We start from the raw sequence: 17,439 nt of genomic DNA, 5'->3' as shown, positions 1-17,439 counted from the left end.
AATCACGGTCTATATCCCGGTCAATATAAGTCTAGTGAAACTAACCGTGAATCATTCAAAACTAAGTAATTAAGTCCGACTCACGCTTGACTGTAATCTATAGGTAAATATCTATTTAGTTTATTTTTTTCAAAATTTTAGACCCAGTAGTTTCGCAGATAAAGGGTGGTGGGAATGGTCATTTTTTGCCTGTTTTCTTGAATAACTTCTAAATTATTTATCCTAAAATTATAAAAAAAATATATTTGAGATTCTCACAATGAGCTCTTTCATTTGAACATGATATAGTCTGAAAAACTTTATTTTTTTAATTTTTTCATTTACCCCCCAAAAGTGGCCCCCATGTTTAAAATTTATTTGTTTACGTTACATGTCCGTCTTTGGGTCACAAACGTACATATGTGTACCAAATTTCAACTTAATTGGTCCAGTAGTTTCGGAGAAAATAGGCTGTGACAGACGGACAGACAGACAGACAGAGACGCACGAGTGATCCTATAAGGGTTCCGTTTTTTCCTTTTGAGGTACGGAACCCTAAAAATGTTCTCGAGATTTTCAAGTCTGCTATTTTTATTCAAAAAGATGTTCGCTCCCGATGCACACTTTATTAATACAAACTTTTCAAAAACGGTGAAATCAGTTTTCGTCATTTTAATATAATTTAATAAATTTTACAAAGTTTCAAGTTCCTAACTTAAAAGAAAACTTGTACCACATAAAAAAAAAACTTGCATCCCCTTTTAAACCCTCTTAGGGATTGAATTTCTAAGAACGTTGAAATTACTTTTTTTGTAATCTTATATAATACCTTCACCTTAGAGAGGCCTTTCTAAGAATTTTCAAAGCATTTTTGTAATAGATTTAAACTTTCAACCCATTTTTAACCTGTATTATAATAATATGCCTTTATACAAAGATTTAAGTCCCACACTAAAAAAATTCGTTATCTTGTGTTTTAATAATGTATCTTTTTACGAAGTTTCAAATTGCTAGCTTAAAATAAAATTTGAACCCCATACAAACTTTTATCCCCTTTTTAACCCTCTTAGGGGTTGAACTTCTCAAAATCGCTTCTTATCTCTTGTACACATTATAAATGTAACCTGGTGTGCAAATTTCAACTTTCTAGCTTTTGTAGTTTCGGCTCTGCGTTGATGAGTCAGTTAGTCAGGACACGTGCATTTATATATATATATATATATATATATATATAGGTAGATAGATAAATAGATCATTGCTATCAAACTGTTACAACACTTGAGGCAAAAACAGAACATACAAACTGGAACAATATGTTCCTTGCTTTACAGGTTGATTGGTTAGGGTTGGATTTTTAGTGTCAGATTCGCAGTTTCGTATATACTAACATACTAAAGTAATACGAATTTAAGTTTACCATGAAATACATATTTTCAAACCGTATTTTTATATTACTTCTTACGCAGTCATTTATGATGCAACTGATAATGCGTTTCAACGTCCTCAAATGAAAACAAAGCTATTTATAATGATGGAGGGCATTAGTACGAGCACTATTATATCAAATTGGTCTTAAATTTGCAAAAATTAAGGAAAAAACAAAAAAAAAAATTGGTGAAACAATCAAATTACCAAAAAACTTAGCTTACTTAGTGTGAGCGTGTTTTCGTGGAACGTCTAAAAAAACGTTCTCCACATTACCAAAACGATATTTAAAGTTAATTATTAAATTAGTTAAATCAATATTTAAAATTACAAGCTAAATGTAACGTAACCCAAAGTTGAAATAGGTACTTATTTAATTTACCTAATAAAATTACTTACATGTAAAAAGACATCACATTTCCATTAAAATTGAATAACACGAAAACACATGTTCTATTTTAAAAGGGCACTTTAAGGGTTATATTTTGTAAAGCTTATCTAATTCTATTTTTACCCGTCACCGGTTGAACGGCATTGCAGTTTATCAATGCGATGCGTACGCGTCGCCGCCGGTGACGCGGAAGAACTGGATATTACTCGTAGCTAGGCCTCATATTCTCTTTGGTGGCATAAGCGAGAATACGTCGAGGCGAGTTCTTGGATGCACCAGTGGAATACCTATGATCTTAAAATATGTAATAACTTAGGAATATAAGGTATTCACACCTATAACTATAAGACCTCACTCACGAGTTTGATGAGCTAATAAAAACATAGGTACCCGTTTTTGTTTCACCATTTATCACAATTACGAAAATCCCTCAAAATTTGCCTATATTGTATTTCACCCATCATGTTGTATGCATTCATTTAATAAAGGTATTTATATAAAAAAATATCTTAGCTTAAGCTTAAGCGCTGGTGGCCTAGCGGTAAGAGCGTGCGACTCGACCATTGAGTTTTTCGGAACTTATGTACGAAATAATATTTAATATTTGCGAAGGAAAACATCGTGAGGAAATCGGACTAATCCCAACAAGGCCTAGTTTCCCCTATGGGTTGGAAGGTCAGATGGCAGTCGCTTTCGTAAAAACTAGTGCCTACGCCAATTCTTCGGATTAGTTGCCAAGCGAACCCCAGGCTCCCATGGCCCATGGCTCCGAGGAAGATGATGACGATGATATAAAAAATATCTAAAAAAATAAAAAATAAACGTTTTTAACTGAGAACGGAAAACAGACTAAAGACTAACAAAAGATGGAATTTATTTTATAGTTTGGCAAGCTTTATTATTATTTTTTATTGGTTATTTTTTTGACGACTGGTCTGGCCTAGTGGGTTCTGGGTTCGAATCCCGGTAAGGGCATTTATTTGTGTGATGAGCACAGATATTTGTTCCTGTGGGTGTTTTCTATGTATTTATGTATTTGTATATATGCGGTCCCCTGCGGTAGTGAGGTCGAAAAATTAGGACACCACGGGTTGTCCTGTCAAAAAGTGCTGGCCGCTTTTCTAGACACGCCGCACTTAATGACATAATCCGCCGGTCTCTTGCATTGCATCCGTCAACGTGTCAGCTTTGCTGGAGCCTACTGGCATCGCCAGGGATGACGGCAAGAGACCGGACGGTATGTCTTTGGTTCCGTGGAGTTTGGGAAGGGTGCTAGTGTGGGACGCTACATGTGTAGCCACACTGGCTCCTTCCCACCTCAACGGGTTTTTGCCAGAGTAGGTATGTATCCTCTATATCAAAGAAGATATAAGATAGAGCGGTACTGTCATAGTAAATTTTGTAACCAATGTAAATTCACTGCCATCTATCGACATACTTGAAAACTAAAAATGAAGATTTATAAAAATACGTTAAAATGTATTTAAATATAGATAAATGATTTTTTTATTTGCATTTTTTATTTTTATATGATTTAGACCCATGTTCTTTCACTGATATGCGTTAAAATTATAAATAACAAACGAAACCGTCAACGCCCTCTATACGAGAGTAGGCCAAAGCTAGTGGCGCCATCTGATCGAGAATCAAATTTTCGTGATTTTCGAGGCACGTTTTTTCCTTAGACTGTATCCACCTATTACGGAGTTATATATATCTTTGTCTATATTGAGCAATTGGCAGTTTTAACCCCATTGCACATACCATGGACCCTTCACAGTTTTCACTAATGACATCGCTTAATACCAAATATAATACCTACCTATGTATCATAGTTAATTTTATCGTTTCAAATACTTAATAATTTATAAAATATTCAATCAATCAAACAATCAATCAATCAATATATTTTATTTCAGACCATGTCCATAGTGTTAGTGTACATTCCCTTAAACTTTCAATAAACATTACCTACCTACTTGTTTACTATAAGTAATACAGGCATTTTTACAGATACGTACACAAGAATTTAAATACTTATAGCAAGCTTCTTTGACCAGGGGGCCTAACCAAGATGACATTCGTTTGCGCCGCAATGAACGAAACGCCTCTCTCTCTGTCATCTTCATCGCGTTATCCAGGCATTTTTGCCACGGCTCATGGGAGCCTGGGGTCCGCTTGACAACTAATCCTAAGAATTGACGTAGGCACTAGGTTTTACGAAAGCTACTGCCATCTGACCTTCCAACCCAGAGGGGGAACTAGGCCTTGTTAGGATTAGTCCGGTTTCTTCACGATGTTTTTCCTTCACCGAAAAGCGACTGGTAAATATCAAATGATATTTCGTACATAAGTTCCGAAAAACTCATTGGTACGAGCCGGGGTTTGAACCCGCGACCTAATTCATAATTCTTTATTGCAACCATGGTACAGTATAGATGTAAATTATAATATACAATGTCTCACATGGACCCTGTAAGGGCACAGAATATCAATAGCTTACTCATAACATATTATTATTATTATATTTATTGTATTGTATGTAGCAAATTATTAATTTATCAAAAAAATATTAGGTCATAAAAATTCTTATAATTACACATGAGATAATAAATGTAATAAATTATTGTACAATATTCATATTGTATTTTTTTTCCTCCTCCACCTCCGGATTGAAAGTCGCACGCTCTTACCGCTAGGCCACCAGCGCTTATATATCTCTCTCTCTCTCTATCGCCCTAATATGAAAAAGTGATAGTCATTAGCGTTTTGTTCGCTACGGCGCAAACGATTGTCATCTTGACTAGGCCCCCTGTATTGTATTTGTATTTATTTATTCATGAACAATATGACAATTGTATTTGAATGTTATTACATGCTAAGTTCTTTAAATCTAGGTCCTTAAATATAAGAATTATACATTATAACATGCAGAACAATATCAGACGTATTTACCTAAATTAATTACTACCAACATTACGTAGACCAATTACTAAAGTAGGTCGTGCTTCTACAGAATAGAAGCACTCTTTCAGCAGCAGTGTTTTAAATTTATTTTTAAAGATAACAATACTGTAGTTAGTTTGCGTAAGATAATAATGTAGTTAGTTTGCCTACGCAGTTACAATCTCTTACATAGCGAGGTAGGTAGATATTTCTGATTTCTATCACCATTCATAAATTGCAGATATTCCAACTTCAAACTGAATATAGTTTTCAAGTTCGAAATAATCAGAAACGCCATCAAATTCGCAAAAAAAATTGAACTATGAAATAGAGGAAGTTGTCGCTTAGGGATTATGTCGCTCAAAGAGGAAGTAGAAACGCTCGAATGATGGCCCAAACATACATTTCTGTTAGCCTTAAGTTAGTTCAACCTTTCCTAATGAACAACTTCAAAGTAATAATACATTCTTGTCCTAGACAATATACGAGTACATAAATGCAGGTATTAAAGTACTTACTCAATAAAAGTTTAGTTAAACTAACCTAACCTAATAATTTTTAGGGTTCCGTACCCAAAGGGTAAAACGGGACCCTATTACTAAGACTCCGCTGCCCGTTTGTCTGTTAGTCTGTCTGTCACCGCCGTTGACTCTCATGAACCGTGATAGCTAGACAGTTTAAATTTTCACTGATGATGTATTTCTGTTGCCGCTATAACAACAAATACTAAAAAGTTCGGAACCATCGGTGGGCGAGTCCGACTCGCACTTGTCCGGTTTCATTAACTATTATACAAAGACAATAAAGCACTATCTTTATAAAGGAACATCACCTTTGTTTAGCGTGTGTATGTGGTGCCTGCCAAACACAGAAACACATTGCCTTACGGCCCAATTCGAACAATGCTTATAAGATGTCACAGAGATTCGATACCGATCTGTCAGAGTCAAAAGTGACATTTCTTTAACCAAAAACGTCACTTTTGACATTGGTATCGTTTCGTTGTGACTTCTTATAAGCATTGTTCGAATTGGGCCGTTAGTTTGTTATATGGCAGCAAGTCTAATTGATGCCACGAGTACCTAGCCCAGATTGTGCGGTTTGCGGATTGCAGACTTGTTATTACTAGCCCGTAGGTGTCCTCTTCTATGCAATTAGAGAGGTGACAGTGTACAACACAGGCTTGTCTTTCCCCCCTGGTAGCTTTCGGTGATAACTCTCTTATAATACGATGGCTGTGATGTTTAGAACTATGTTTCAGTAAATATGCCCCGATAGTCTAGTTAGTATCCCGGTATAGCAATTTATTTGTGTGTTGTACACAGGAATTAACTGAAAAATAAAATGAGGCCAAAACGTGGTAGTAATTGCAAAGAAAAGTTTTTTTAAAGTATGAGTAGTCTGTATGCTATTAGGAATTACTAAACTCTTGCATATCTCTATACAAGAAAATAATAAATGTAATATAGCAAAACCAGAGCAGAGGTAAACAACAGGCGGTCTTATCGCTAAAAAGCGATATATTCTAGTAACCTTACACACAAAAAAATACTATAAAAATTTAAAAAAAACGTATATAAATAAATACAAATACATAAATATATTATAATACCCGTAGACAGTGCCAGCTGTAGGGAAAAGAAAGCAGATAAAAGTATCACGGAGCAGACAAAACCAAATGTTCATGGAGGCTCTTGAAAGAAGTAGGAAATTGATCGCACCTTAAGTCTAGAGGCAGAGAATTCTATAGTCCAACAGCTCAACAAGTGAAAAAAATTAAAGAATTTATAAGAGGACACTGATACACCACACGATCTTATAGCTCAAAAAAAATGTGTCTGAATACTAGGTAACGTACAACAAACAGAAAGCTGCGAACCATATTTCACAAGCCTTAAATTTTGACTCTCCCCTCCCTCTATTATATTAAAAATCAAAATTTTAGTTCTGACCACGAACATTGAACTATTTGTAAACTCATCCAGGGTGATGAGTTTACAAATAGTTCAATGTTCGTATGGTGGTGTAGGTACACCACCACACTCTACACCAATTTTAGGAATAGACTAAATTAATCTAAATATGTAGGTCCTTATTTTAGAGCATTCCAGGTCTACAACAAATTTCCCGACACATTAAGGAATATAGAAAAATAAAAACCTTAGTTCAAAACTACAATCTTTTTTAATAAATAAAGCATATAATTTTATTTAATAATTTATAGAGGATATTTTTGCGTAATTATAACTACAAATTTTAATTATAAGTATATTATATTATTAACATACTTAAGAATAAAAAAACGAACTATAATCTTTTTTATTAGGTTAGGCATAAATATGTAATTTAAAATTATGGTAGTCACAATAGGTTAGCTGTGGTCAAAAAAATATTGAATATTTCTTCCTTCTTTATCTTTATATGACATGCTCTTAAATGAGTGCGTTACTATAATGTACATATAAGAATAATTGCAATACCTTTTTTAGGGTGTCATGTGTTTCTATAGGATTATTCGATATCGTTTCTTCCTATTCGCAATTCTGCACAATCTGAATTCCACACAATAGTATTTCACCACATTCGCTTCTGTGCACAGTCATTATTTGTGTGCATTAGCGATTTAGTATAGTTCGCAATAACGATTTCTGATTTCTGATCTCAACGACCATTTACAATAGATAAGTATAATTTGATTTTTAATTCCCTTGCATTGCTGTACTGCGAGTAAGTGATACATTGAGCAAAAAGGCTTTCAAGGAAAAAATGCTTCTCAAACACAAGATAAATTAGTATGTTAGAACAGTTAATATAGAAGCAAAAATTAAAGGTCATTTAAATCAGATTTCAAACAACCGCACGTTTCTTTGAAATGTAAATATTTCATAAACTTATGAAATTGAGGCCTACACCAATTATGGCGCGGAAAAAGAGCCGTATACATGAATAATTACTAGTCATTTGCATGTCAATAAAGTAAACTGTCTGTGCTTGCCAAGAAATTTTTTAAGAAGTTGCAAGTTTTTGGCTGAATGTCAAAAAGGCTGCTGAAGTTTTTGACGAGCTAATTTGTGAATGTCACAGTGATAAGGAATTTGACCGACGGAGCGTCAAAGAAACTTATTTAACGCCGGGTGCTAGCGCTAGCATGCTAGCATGGCAAATACGTCAAATACTATGCACTAGTAAATATTGGTTGGTACCTACTCGCAGAAATGCATCCATTTAATCTAATATAAGGTCAAGTCAAGGGTAACATAAGGGTCCTATTGTGTTTATATGTATCAAATAAGGCTGCAACTTTTGGGTCATAACCGTAAACGGAACATCCGAGGTAAAAGTTCCTTAGTTTCATACTCGTACAGTTTGTTCTCATTTAACTTTCAAAGATTAAAGTTAAATACAATTAAGTACCGTCGTTCGTTTCTTTACTTTTCTTAACAATAATAAATATAGCTATGTTATATGTAAATATGTATAAAAATGTCAACTCTTCTCATATCACCGCGGCAAGTCAAGAAATAAAATAAGCCTATCTAGCAAATTGATAAGAGCAGTATTCAATTATTAATTTATGTCGATTATAGTTGGGACTTACAGAGATTTAAAAAGTAATAAAACAAATCAGTTTTAAAAGGCGCCTTCACAGCGGTAAGTTATTCCACGCTTGTCCACCGGCTTTGGCCCGACACCTTTAATACGAAGTAAATCAGGCGATTGTCACCCCAGGCTTTATTTGCCCCATGATGCCCCCGTAGTGTCCAAATACATCCTTATTTGTTTCTCTGTTTACGCACACTTGTCTGAATTAGTTGTATTAAAGCGCGTCCATCAGAATACGTCTTCGTCTTTAGTCAGGTGAAATTAAATTGGTAAATAAAATGTATTGCTTAGATTCAAAGCGGTCTTCAATAAAGTCACAGTAGATCAATCAGGATACAAACTTACAAAGGCTCTAGAAACTTAATGCCAAGTATGGGTAAAGCCAGTTGCAAAAATATCTACGTCTCTCTCTAAAAACGCGGTAAAACGATTCCAAGTAAATACATATTATAATTTATTTATTCAGTAATTTCTTGGCGTATGGTGCATTAGGGTACCTAACTTCGAAAGCGGGATAATTTTGAAAATGGCAAAATCTATAAACCCAGAAGCACTTCATACGTTAGCAAATAGTAATAAGGCATATTGCTTACTGTTGCTAAATGCGATATAAAATGGTAGAAATTAAATAAACGGGAACTAAAAAAATTACATAGGTACTAAATTGTTGCCACGTTTAAGCATTTTACGTCAAATATGTGAGTTACGTAGGAGCGGCGCCCTCAATAATTTCCTACAATTTCTTGTCGGACTATACAGTAGAAAGTGCTTCTAGTTTAGTATTTGCCATTTTCAAAATACTTTGATTTATGTTCTAGCTTTCTGGGTCGCGTTTTATAAAAGCCAGTAACTCGGTGTTTCTTTCTAACTAATTTATGTGTTAGAAAGATAGGCAAACAGATAATACAGGTTACATACCTTTGTAAAACGCGACCCAATAATTTTCAATTTTTTCCCCGTACTGATTATGTATGAAGTCTTATTACTTCTAGACATAATTCGCACTTCAGTAACTCATTTAAGTTTATTCTTAACTTAAACTAAAATTATTATATACCCACAGTCCTACACTGTGTTTGACAAGTGAAACTTTCAGATTAACACATTCTTTGTGCGAAAAACGCCTACGAATAGAGAACCAGCCTAGCGAGTCGCTGGCATTGTGTGAATAATTAATTTAAGAAGTCACTAGCTAAACAACTATAATGTAACACTAACAAACTCAAAACACAATTTCAACAATATCCCAAACTTCCTCTTCATTTAAAGTCTTTGCGCGCCAAAAAGTGACAGCTGCGGCGGTCATGATGAATTAGGCTGCGTCCACATTATGCGTTACCACAAGCTCTTGTTAATTACATTGTGAACTAATTGCCAGCACAATAAATATGCAGAGCACAACCCTAGCTGTAACTGTTCCCTTTCGTTTACAAATATTTTTATGTTTATGTGTGTTTACAGCGCGACGTGATTGCGAGATTCATGGTAACATTATAGAACCACGCTTACGGGTTCATAAAGTGCCTGTGGGATTCGGTATGTAGTATTTCCTCTAGTGCAAACTGCAAATATAAAGCAGCCTATACATCCCAGAACTAAAGCTATTTATTGCCGATATCCGATACGTTGTATTGTTTGACATCACCGTGATCAACGCAATTTTTAAACAACAAACAGGAACTCAGTTGGCACTTACAAAAAAAAGCAAAATGTGTTTGCACTTATATATAGGTCAGGTAGGTTAGGTATGTCTAAACAAAGTTTGATTGAATTCTATCCAATGAACGGAATTTCCTCGGGGAATGATCGGACGTATTGCGACCACAAACATTGCTATGACGATGACGATTGTTTTAATTTTTATTGAAGTATGATTTAAAATCCAGATTTGAAGTTGTTGCAAAAATAAAGTTGCTGTTAACATTAATATATCGAAAATATTTTAACGCCGATTCTAGCTCATATTTACATAGGTATAGCGGTGTGGATAATATTTAACTTCTAGATGTTCAACAGTATTCATTTGAAAATGTAGAATTTCAATAATCACACTTATACGAATTTTAAACTAAACTAAACCTATCTTAATCTATGGGATCTAATGGTCTAAATTATATCTACAAATATCCCCTATGCCGCTGGCACTTGGGTTGGGAGTGTGCCAGCGGCGAATAGTCGAAGCTCTACGTAAATATCCGACTCCCTGTCCGTAAAATACAAAACCAAAAATACAACTATTCGTTACTTACATCCCTCAAGTAACAACAGCTGACGTAAATTAAATATGATAAAATGCAGATTTTTTACAATCAAATGCATTCTTTGCGCAAGTACATACATAAGCAACTCTGAAAGTTCTTCGAAAAGGCGGCCACTTAGCGATTATGTAACAAAACGAGTTATAGTACATTATGATACAAGTGTGCTACGTTGGTCATTTCATTACACACGAGGCGATATTGTGCGCGCGAGCTGAAAGCGAGGACGCGATAAGAAAGCCGATGTGTGTAATAACCAATGCACAATACCACTTTTTCAACACACTTGCGAGGAAAAAAACCAAGCTTTGGTACATATTAATCAAATTTTATTTACAATAAAAGAAATACTAAAACAATATGTAGGTTTTTTCTTGCAAGTGTGTTCAAAAATGTAAGTTTGCAGTCCTACATCTGTCCTACAGGCAGTAGGACTGCCACTGCTGCAACAGGCGAGGCGGCCGGCTCCCCCGCGACCCTGCCCTAGCCCTCGCGTCGCCCGGTACGGTACGGCGCCCTCGAGTAGGTACTTGTTGTATGTACTACAAATACTAGTCAATATTATCAACCAATTTATATAAGCGTACAAGATAAACATTTCTAAACAAATAAAATCACAGGTATTAACACCAATATTTAATAGTTTTAAGTCTAAAATGTTATTTTTGTTTATACTTGGGGTTGCAATATAAGTAGAAATACAGGTTCAATGAGTTACAAGTTTCTTAACTCGACTGCTTTATAAACTGTAACAGATGTATATACCTATATAGTAGTGTGACTACTTAAAAAACACAAATCAAAATATTTAATAAAATAATGTGATTTGTTTCCAAAACTTGTTCGACTGCTTTATTTAAATTTGCAACAAGATTATAATTAAAAAAAGATAGCTGAAGCCCCTCTTGCATGTAGTTGTGTACAGGTAACAAAAAGGCGATAAATAGATAAGTAACTTAGCCACAGAATAAGTACCTAATTAGTATTATCATTAATCATACTTATCATTATCAACTATTTATCTTTAATCTTCATGAAAAAATTTTTTATTAACATAATGACCGAATTCACTGAAAATAAGGGTTGGCAAAACTAAATGGTTTTGATAGTTACCACAGGGAGCACTAACTTCACCAACGGGTGCCCAACTTCGCTCAAGTAAAATATTAAAATAATATTTTTTTCAAGAAAAAGATATCCATTGGATTCACAATGAATAAATTACCTAGAGCTGCGTAAAATAAATTTTAAAGTAAAAATAAAAATTGTAAAATGACCTGTTCTCCACCCGTCTCCAACTTCGCCTAGTCATTTTATTTACTAAATCTTATTCCAAATCCTAAATGTTAAATGAGGTACTAAACGGCCATTATACAAGTTACCTATATTGAAATTATGATTCAATGTTAGTTTGTGTACTCAAGGCGAATTTAGGGGACTTATTTTAGCCAACCCTTATTTTCAATGAACTGCGACATTGACAACGGGGTTTGTTCATAAATCTTCTTAGTTAAGTAAATAAATAATGAATCTGCGAAACTTCTATGAAATGATGACGTATAAATAAGACTTGCACTGCGTATACTATTAAAATCGTTGCAGACTTTTCTTACAAATTTCAAATATGGAACGTTAATCAATACACATTACTCACACGAGCAAAAGGGGCTTTAGGTAAGTTGTTTATCTATACTGACTATTATTTTCTTAATATCAATATTTTTACATAAAATTTAAGGAGTCTGTGCCGTCAGCGCCTAAAAAGTTTAAGGAGTCGACAAACAGGCCAATTCGAACGTGCACTGACATCAAACCGATATTAGAATGATATTGGGATCATATCAGTTAGCTATCATTCGCGCGTTCATTTCACTCACAAGCACCGCACAGGCGCACAAGTATTAGTGCGAGCGAGACGCCCACGCAAACAACAGCTAATTGATACCTATGATTCCAATATCATTCTAATATCGATTTGATATCAGTGCACCTTCGAATTTGCCTGTCGATGTCAAAAAAGTGTAAGTAGGTTACACAAAGGCATGGAGCATGAAAACGGAATATATACAAATTAGATAAAGAATGAGTGCTTCACAAAGGCGACATGCTACGGTGTTGTTCTTTAAACAATCTGGGGGGACACAAAACATGTTTGCCTACAACGTATTTAGCAAAGCGTGAAGATAACCTTATTAACCGACTTCAAAAAAGGATAGGAGGTTATCAATTTGACCGTTTTTTTTTAAGTTCTGAAGGAACATTTGTATTAAGATCTAGTTCTGATGATGGGCTCCATGAGGTCCAACTCCTCAAATCTGGATAGCTTCAGATCCAGACCTTGAAACTTGATACATACCCAAATGGCAAAAATATTTAGTGACATGCTGACATGACAGTTTGGCCAGACAGGAACGAGTCTTACAGAATGATGAAGAAAAACTTAAAACTAAAAATGAAAAAATAAAATTAATCTTTAAAAAAAAATTAAACAGACTTCAAAAAGGATAAAATAAAATATTATCCCGTTTTGTATGCGCTAGTAAATGAAACGGGATAATAAGTAAGTCAGTGCCAAGCCAAATTTTTAAAGCGTCAACACCCCGTCAAATCGAATGCCAACACTGGTGTAGTTTGATAAGAAAGAAATAACCATTATATAACCAGTATTGTAACTATTTGGCATGGCACCGACTTCAAACGTTTCAGTTGCTAGCGCAACGGGAAACGGAATTAAAACGGGATAATATTTTATTTTATCGTTTTTGAAGTCGGTTTTACTTTTTATTTTAATATTGCCTTCTGTTACCGCTATAGTTACTCATGAAATAAATCTATGAAAACGGATTATATCGCGTATATTGAATTTATAATACATCCCGACGTTTTGAACCCTTTACAGCGTTCGTGGTCAACGGGTGACTGAGGAAAAACTACAAAGTGCAAAAATACCCACATAATTTTGTACTCCCTTTACTAAAAAGAAATACAAATCAAACTCCTTTCTGATAAGAGCTTGCAGATTTAATAATGATATTTTCTCAAAAATTGATATATTTAATGACTCCTTGTCTAAATTTAAACGTCAAGTACTTTTGGTTTTAAATAAACAAACGAATTAAATACACTGTAACTTTACACTTAATTGCAAATGTAATGTATAAAAATAGTTTTATCTTCATTAATTTAGCCCCTGTCCTAATTCGACCCTCGTTGTTAATCTTTAAGTTTAGTTATCCCGTATTTTGTTTTTCTTTAATGAGCTATTAAGTGGTGGCAACTGTCCTGGTTTATGAATTATGTATAAGACACTAGTTATAAGAAACATGTACCGTTTGTGCCCAAATAAACATTAAAACATAATAAAAATACAAACCATCATAGACTATAAATTTTAAGGCTGGTTGTACCTACGTGCAAAATCGGTTCATAAGGCTAGTTATACAATACAACTATTTTCAAGTACATATACGCGATAAAAACTACGCCGGCTCCAACCCTACACCTCAGACCCGAGAAGATTTCACCCGTCACCCGTTGACCACGAACGCTGTAAAGGGTTCATAACGTCGGGATGTATTATAAATTCAATATACGCCATATATTCCGTTTTCATAGTTTTATTTCATTTTTATTTTAAGATTTTTTTACAGAGCTTGTTGTGGATACATATAGTAAAGATACAAGATATTTTTGCACAAACGGGTTTGTCCAACGTAGGTCAACTGTGTCTAATCTTGCTTTACTTAATGACTTTGTCTCAGAGGCAATGGACAATGGCCGTCAAGTGGATGTAATCTATACTGATTATAGTAAAGCTTTTGATCGAATTGATCATGATATTCTAATATCTAAGCTTTACTTAATTGGTATAAGGGGTGATCTTTTAAGATGGTTCATATCTTATATAAAAAATCGATGCCAGTCGGTGGTGATCAATAATTATATGTCAAGCTGGGTAGCTATACCAAGCGGAGTGCCCCAAGGCTCTTTATTAGGTCCACTTCTATTTAACATATTTATAAATGACATTAGTACCTGTTTCCAGTTTTCAAAATTACTTAGTTTTGCTGATGATATGAAAATTTTTGCTAAAATTGATACGCTTGCCGATACATATGCATTGCAATCCGATCTAAGCCGGCTAGATAGCTATTGTATAAGAAACAAGCTAGATTTAAACCCCTCCAAATGTTTCACTGTAACTTTTTCTCGTAAACGTGACATAATTCCTGCTTCATATTCGTTAAAAGGTGACATTCTACAGCAAGTAGAGAGCATGAGGGATTTAGGTGTTATTCATGACTCCAAGCTTATTTTCAATGACCATATTGACAGTATAGTGGGTAAAGCAGCTAAGTCACTTGGGTTTATAATGCGTAGTTCAGCTTGTTTTACTCGTCCTAAGACCCTTAAAATCCTGTATTGTGCTTATGTAAGGAGCAAGCTGGAATATGCATCTCAGATTTGGAATCCTCAATATCAAATTTATGTTGATAGGATTGAGCGATTACAAACTAAATTCATAAAATTCCTCTGCTTTAAAATGCATGTAAATTATAATTTTGCTAATTATTTTAGGCTGTGTAAAAAACATCACTTAATCCCACTTGTTAAACGCCGGGAAATTGCGGATATTTTGTATTTAATAAACATTATTAAAAGCCATGTTGATTGTCCTAGTTTACTTAGTAAAATCTCTTTCACTGTTCCATCGAGAAGGTTAAGGCACTTACGTCCCATTAGTACTAACGAGGCTTCCACTAAATATAGAAAAAACAGTTTTTTGTGCAGGGCAGGCAAGACTTTAAATAAAGTTTTGCTTAATTTAGACTTCGATATATTCAATGATAGCATATCTGTAATAAGAAAGAAATTAATTGCATTTTATATGGGTGATACTTCTAGCGCAGGTTCGGGCTCGGCTTACTAAAGTTGTCCTTTATAGGTGTATTTGCTTTTTGTTTTTTTATTTATTTTTTGTTTAATCTTTAAAGTTTTGTGCAGTCAGCGGTTGAAGTGCATGGTTACTTTATGAATGAATTCCATTCCTGATGTGTCTATGCGGTTTTGCAGCTGGCAGTGCACACTAACCTTGGCTTGTGCTGTCGGTACTTGTGTGTTGAACTGAATTTTAGTTATATTTGATTTTTGTATATTTAATTTTTATAAGTGAGAACCTGTAATTGGCTCTGTGATTCTATTGTAGCTTTAAAAATGTTTATAGCTGTTGGTTTTCCATGTATGAAATAAAAAAAAAATATTATTGTTTTTTTAAACCCTGAACGCAAATTATTAAACTATTGTTTTTGTTTTGCTTGCATTTCTATTGTAGTTTACGAACATAACCTGCCGGCCTAGCCAAGGTGACAATCGCTATCGCTACGACAACGAAACGCTTTGTGTGTCTCTATCACTACGTTATTAGTGCGACAGTGACAGTTGCGTTTCGATCGCTACGAAGCGTAAGCGATTGGCATGTTGGCTACGCGGCCTGTCCACTTTACGCTGTCCATTGTAGCTGACACATTTGTCGCATAATTCGAAGCCCAAATTCCTTTAATTCGGGCTCTCCTAGCCCAAATTAAATAACTGTGGCCTCAGTGAAAGAGAAGAGTACAAGTCTCGCGCAGCTTAGGTGTAAAAGGGCGTAAGTGTTACGTGGACCTTACACCCTTTTATTCCTGCGCTGCCCGAGACTTGTACCCTTGTTCACTAGGGCCACATAAATGTAATGAGCATATAAGTTGCTGGAATTAGTGCAGTTATAGAATCATTAATTTAATAGCTCCATGTTAATAAACTTTAGGGCTTTTGTTTAATAAGAACAGCTTCTAACTCGTAAACAAAAAAAAAAACATTCTACAGAAACAGGTATTTTTGTGTTTCATGTATGGCGTTGCGGAAAAACATGCCATAAGTATTTCTTAAGTAATTTATTAAGATAAATAATTCATTCATCGACTTTAATCATTATATCTACAATTTTATTCCAACTTTTCCTCGTTGTTTTTTTAATAAAATATCTGCTTACCTGAACCTATGCATAGATAGATAGAACAGTGAATATGTAACCTATTTTTAGGACTGGCAAAGAATAACTATTTATTTATAATTGTACCTATTTATTTTTATTTACAAGAGTTTGTAAACTACTTTTGGAATTCATCAGATCCCTGTTTTTTGGGAGCCACAACCTAAAGGCCGCTCCAGACTACGCGGCGCGAAGCCGCGAACGCGAGTGTGGAGTCGATTTCGCTGAATAGCGAACTAGACTACACAATGGCGTTCGCGGCTTCGCGCCGCGATTCGCGCACGAGTGTGGAGGGCCCTTAACTTTTGCGGTTTAATAAAACAGGCAAGCTTCCATGTTATTAGCTTTTTGACGTTTTGACGTCATTGTATCTAATATAATGACATAAATCCGTCCTTTTAACATAGCGATATTAACTTTTCTCGATACAAACTTGCAACCCTTTTTTTACCACAATTAATTTTCAAAAACGCAAAGAGTATTATAACTTATTTGTTTAGGACACTTGTTTTGATTAAGTAGAGGGGACTTGATGATTTACAGAGACAGTCGGCGGTAGTGAAAATCGAAAGTGAAAAACAAACCGAATTTTATTGTCAAACTGTGTAAGGCTGTCCTTGAATTGATATTGTTTATAAGTAAGTTTTCGATAAGGCTGTATCTAATTCATTTATGTAAATGGTTTCATGATCGAATTGCGTATGCATTATGTGAACGATCACAACCGTTGCATATATAGGTAATGCATAATATGCGAGTAAGCATAATTATTATACTTACTCACACAAATTCATCGACACTTAGGT

The 17,439-nt window shown here is 34.6% G+C and overlaps 1 protein-coding gene across 2 annotated transcripts in view; it reads right to left on the bottom strand.

Moving 5' to 3' along the window:
- Positions 1-17,439, bottom strand: part of LOC134746635 (myosuppressin-like) — a 41,158-nt gene that overhangs the window by 9,432 nt on the left and 14,287 nt on the right. The window contains exon 1 of one of the 2 annotated variants that reach the window (XM_063681083.1): positions 1,804-1,888. The exons of the other annotated variant lie outside the window; for it this stretch is intronic. Coding sequence (XP_063537153.1) covers positions 1,804-1,817 — 14 coding nt within the window. The 5' untranslated portion in view covers positions 1,818-1,888. Of the gene's footprint in view, positions 1-1,803; positions 1,889-17,439 lie in introns of those variants that run through there. 2 annotated transcript variants of the gene reach the window in all.

Source organism: Cydia strobilella, chromosome 1 (assembly GCF_947568885.1).
Source record: "Cydia strobilella chromosome 1, ilCydStro3.1, whole genome shotgun sequence".
Taxonomy (NCBI): domain Eukaryota; kingdom Metazoa; phylum Arthropoda; class Insecta; order Lepidoptera; family Tortricidae; genus Cydia; species Cydia strobilella.
Note: the sequence above shows the minus strand (reverse complement) of the source record. Positions and strands in the feature narration are given on the sequence as shown.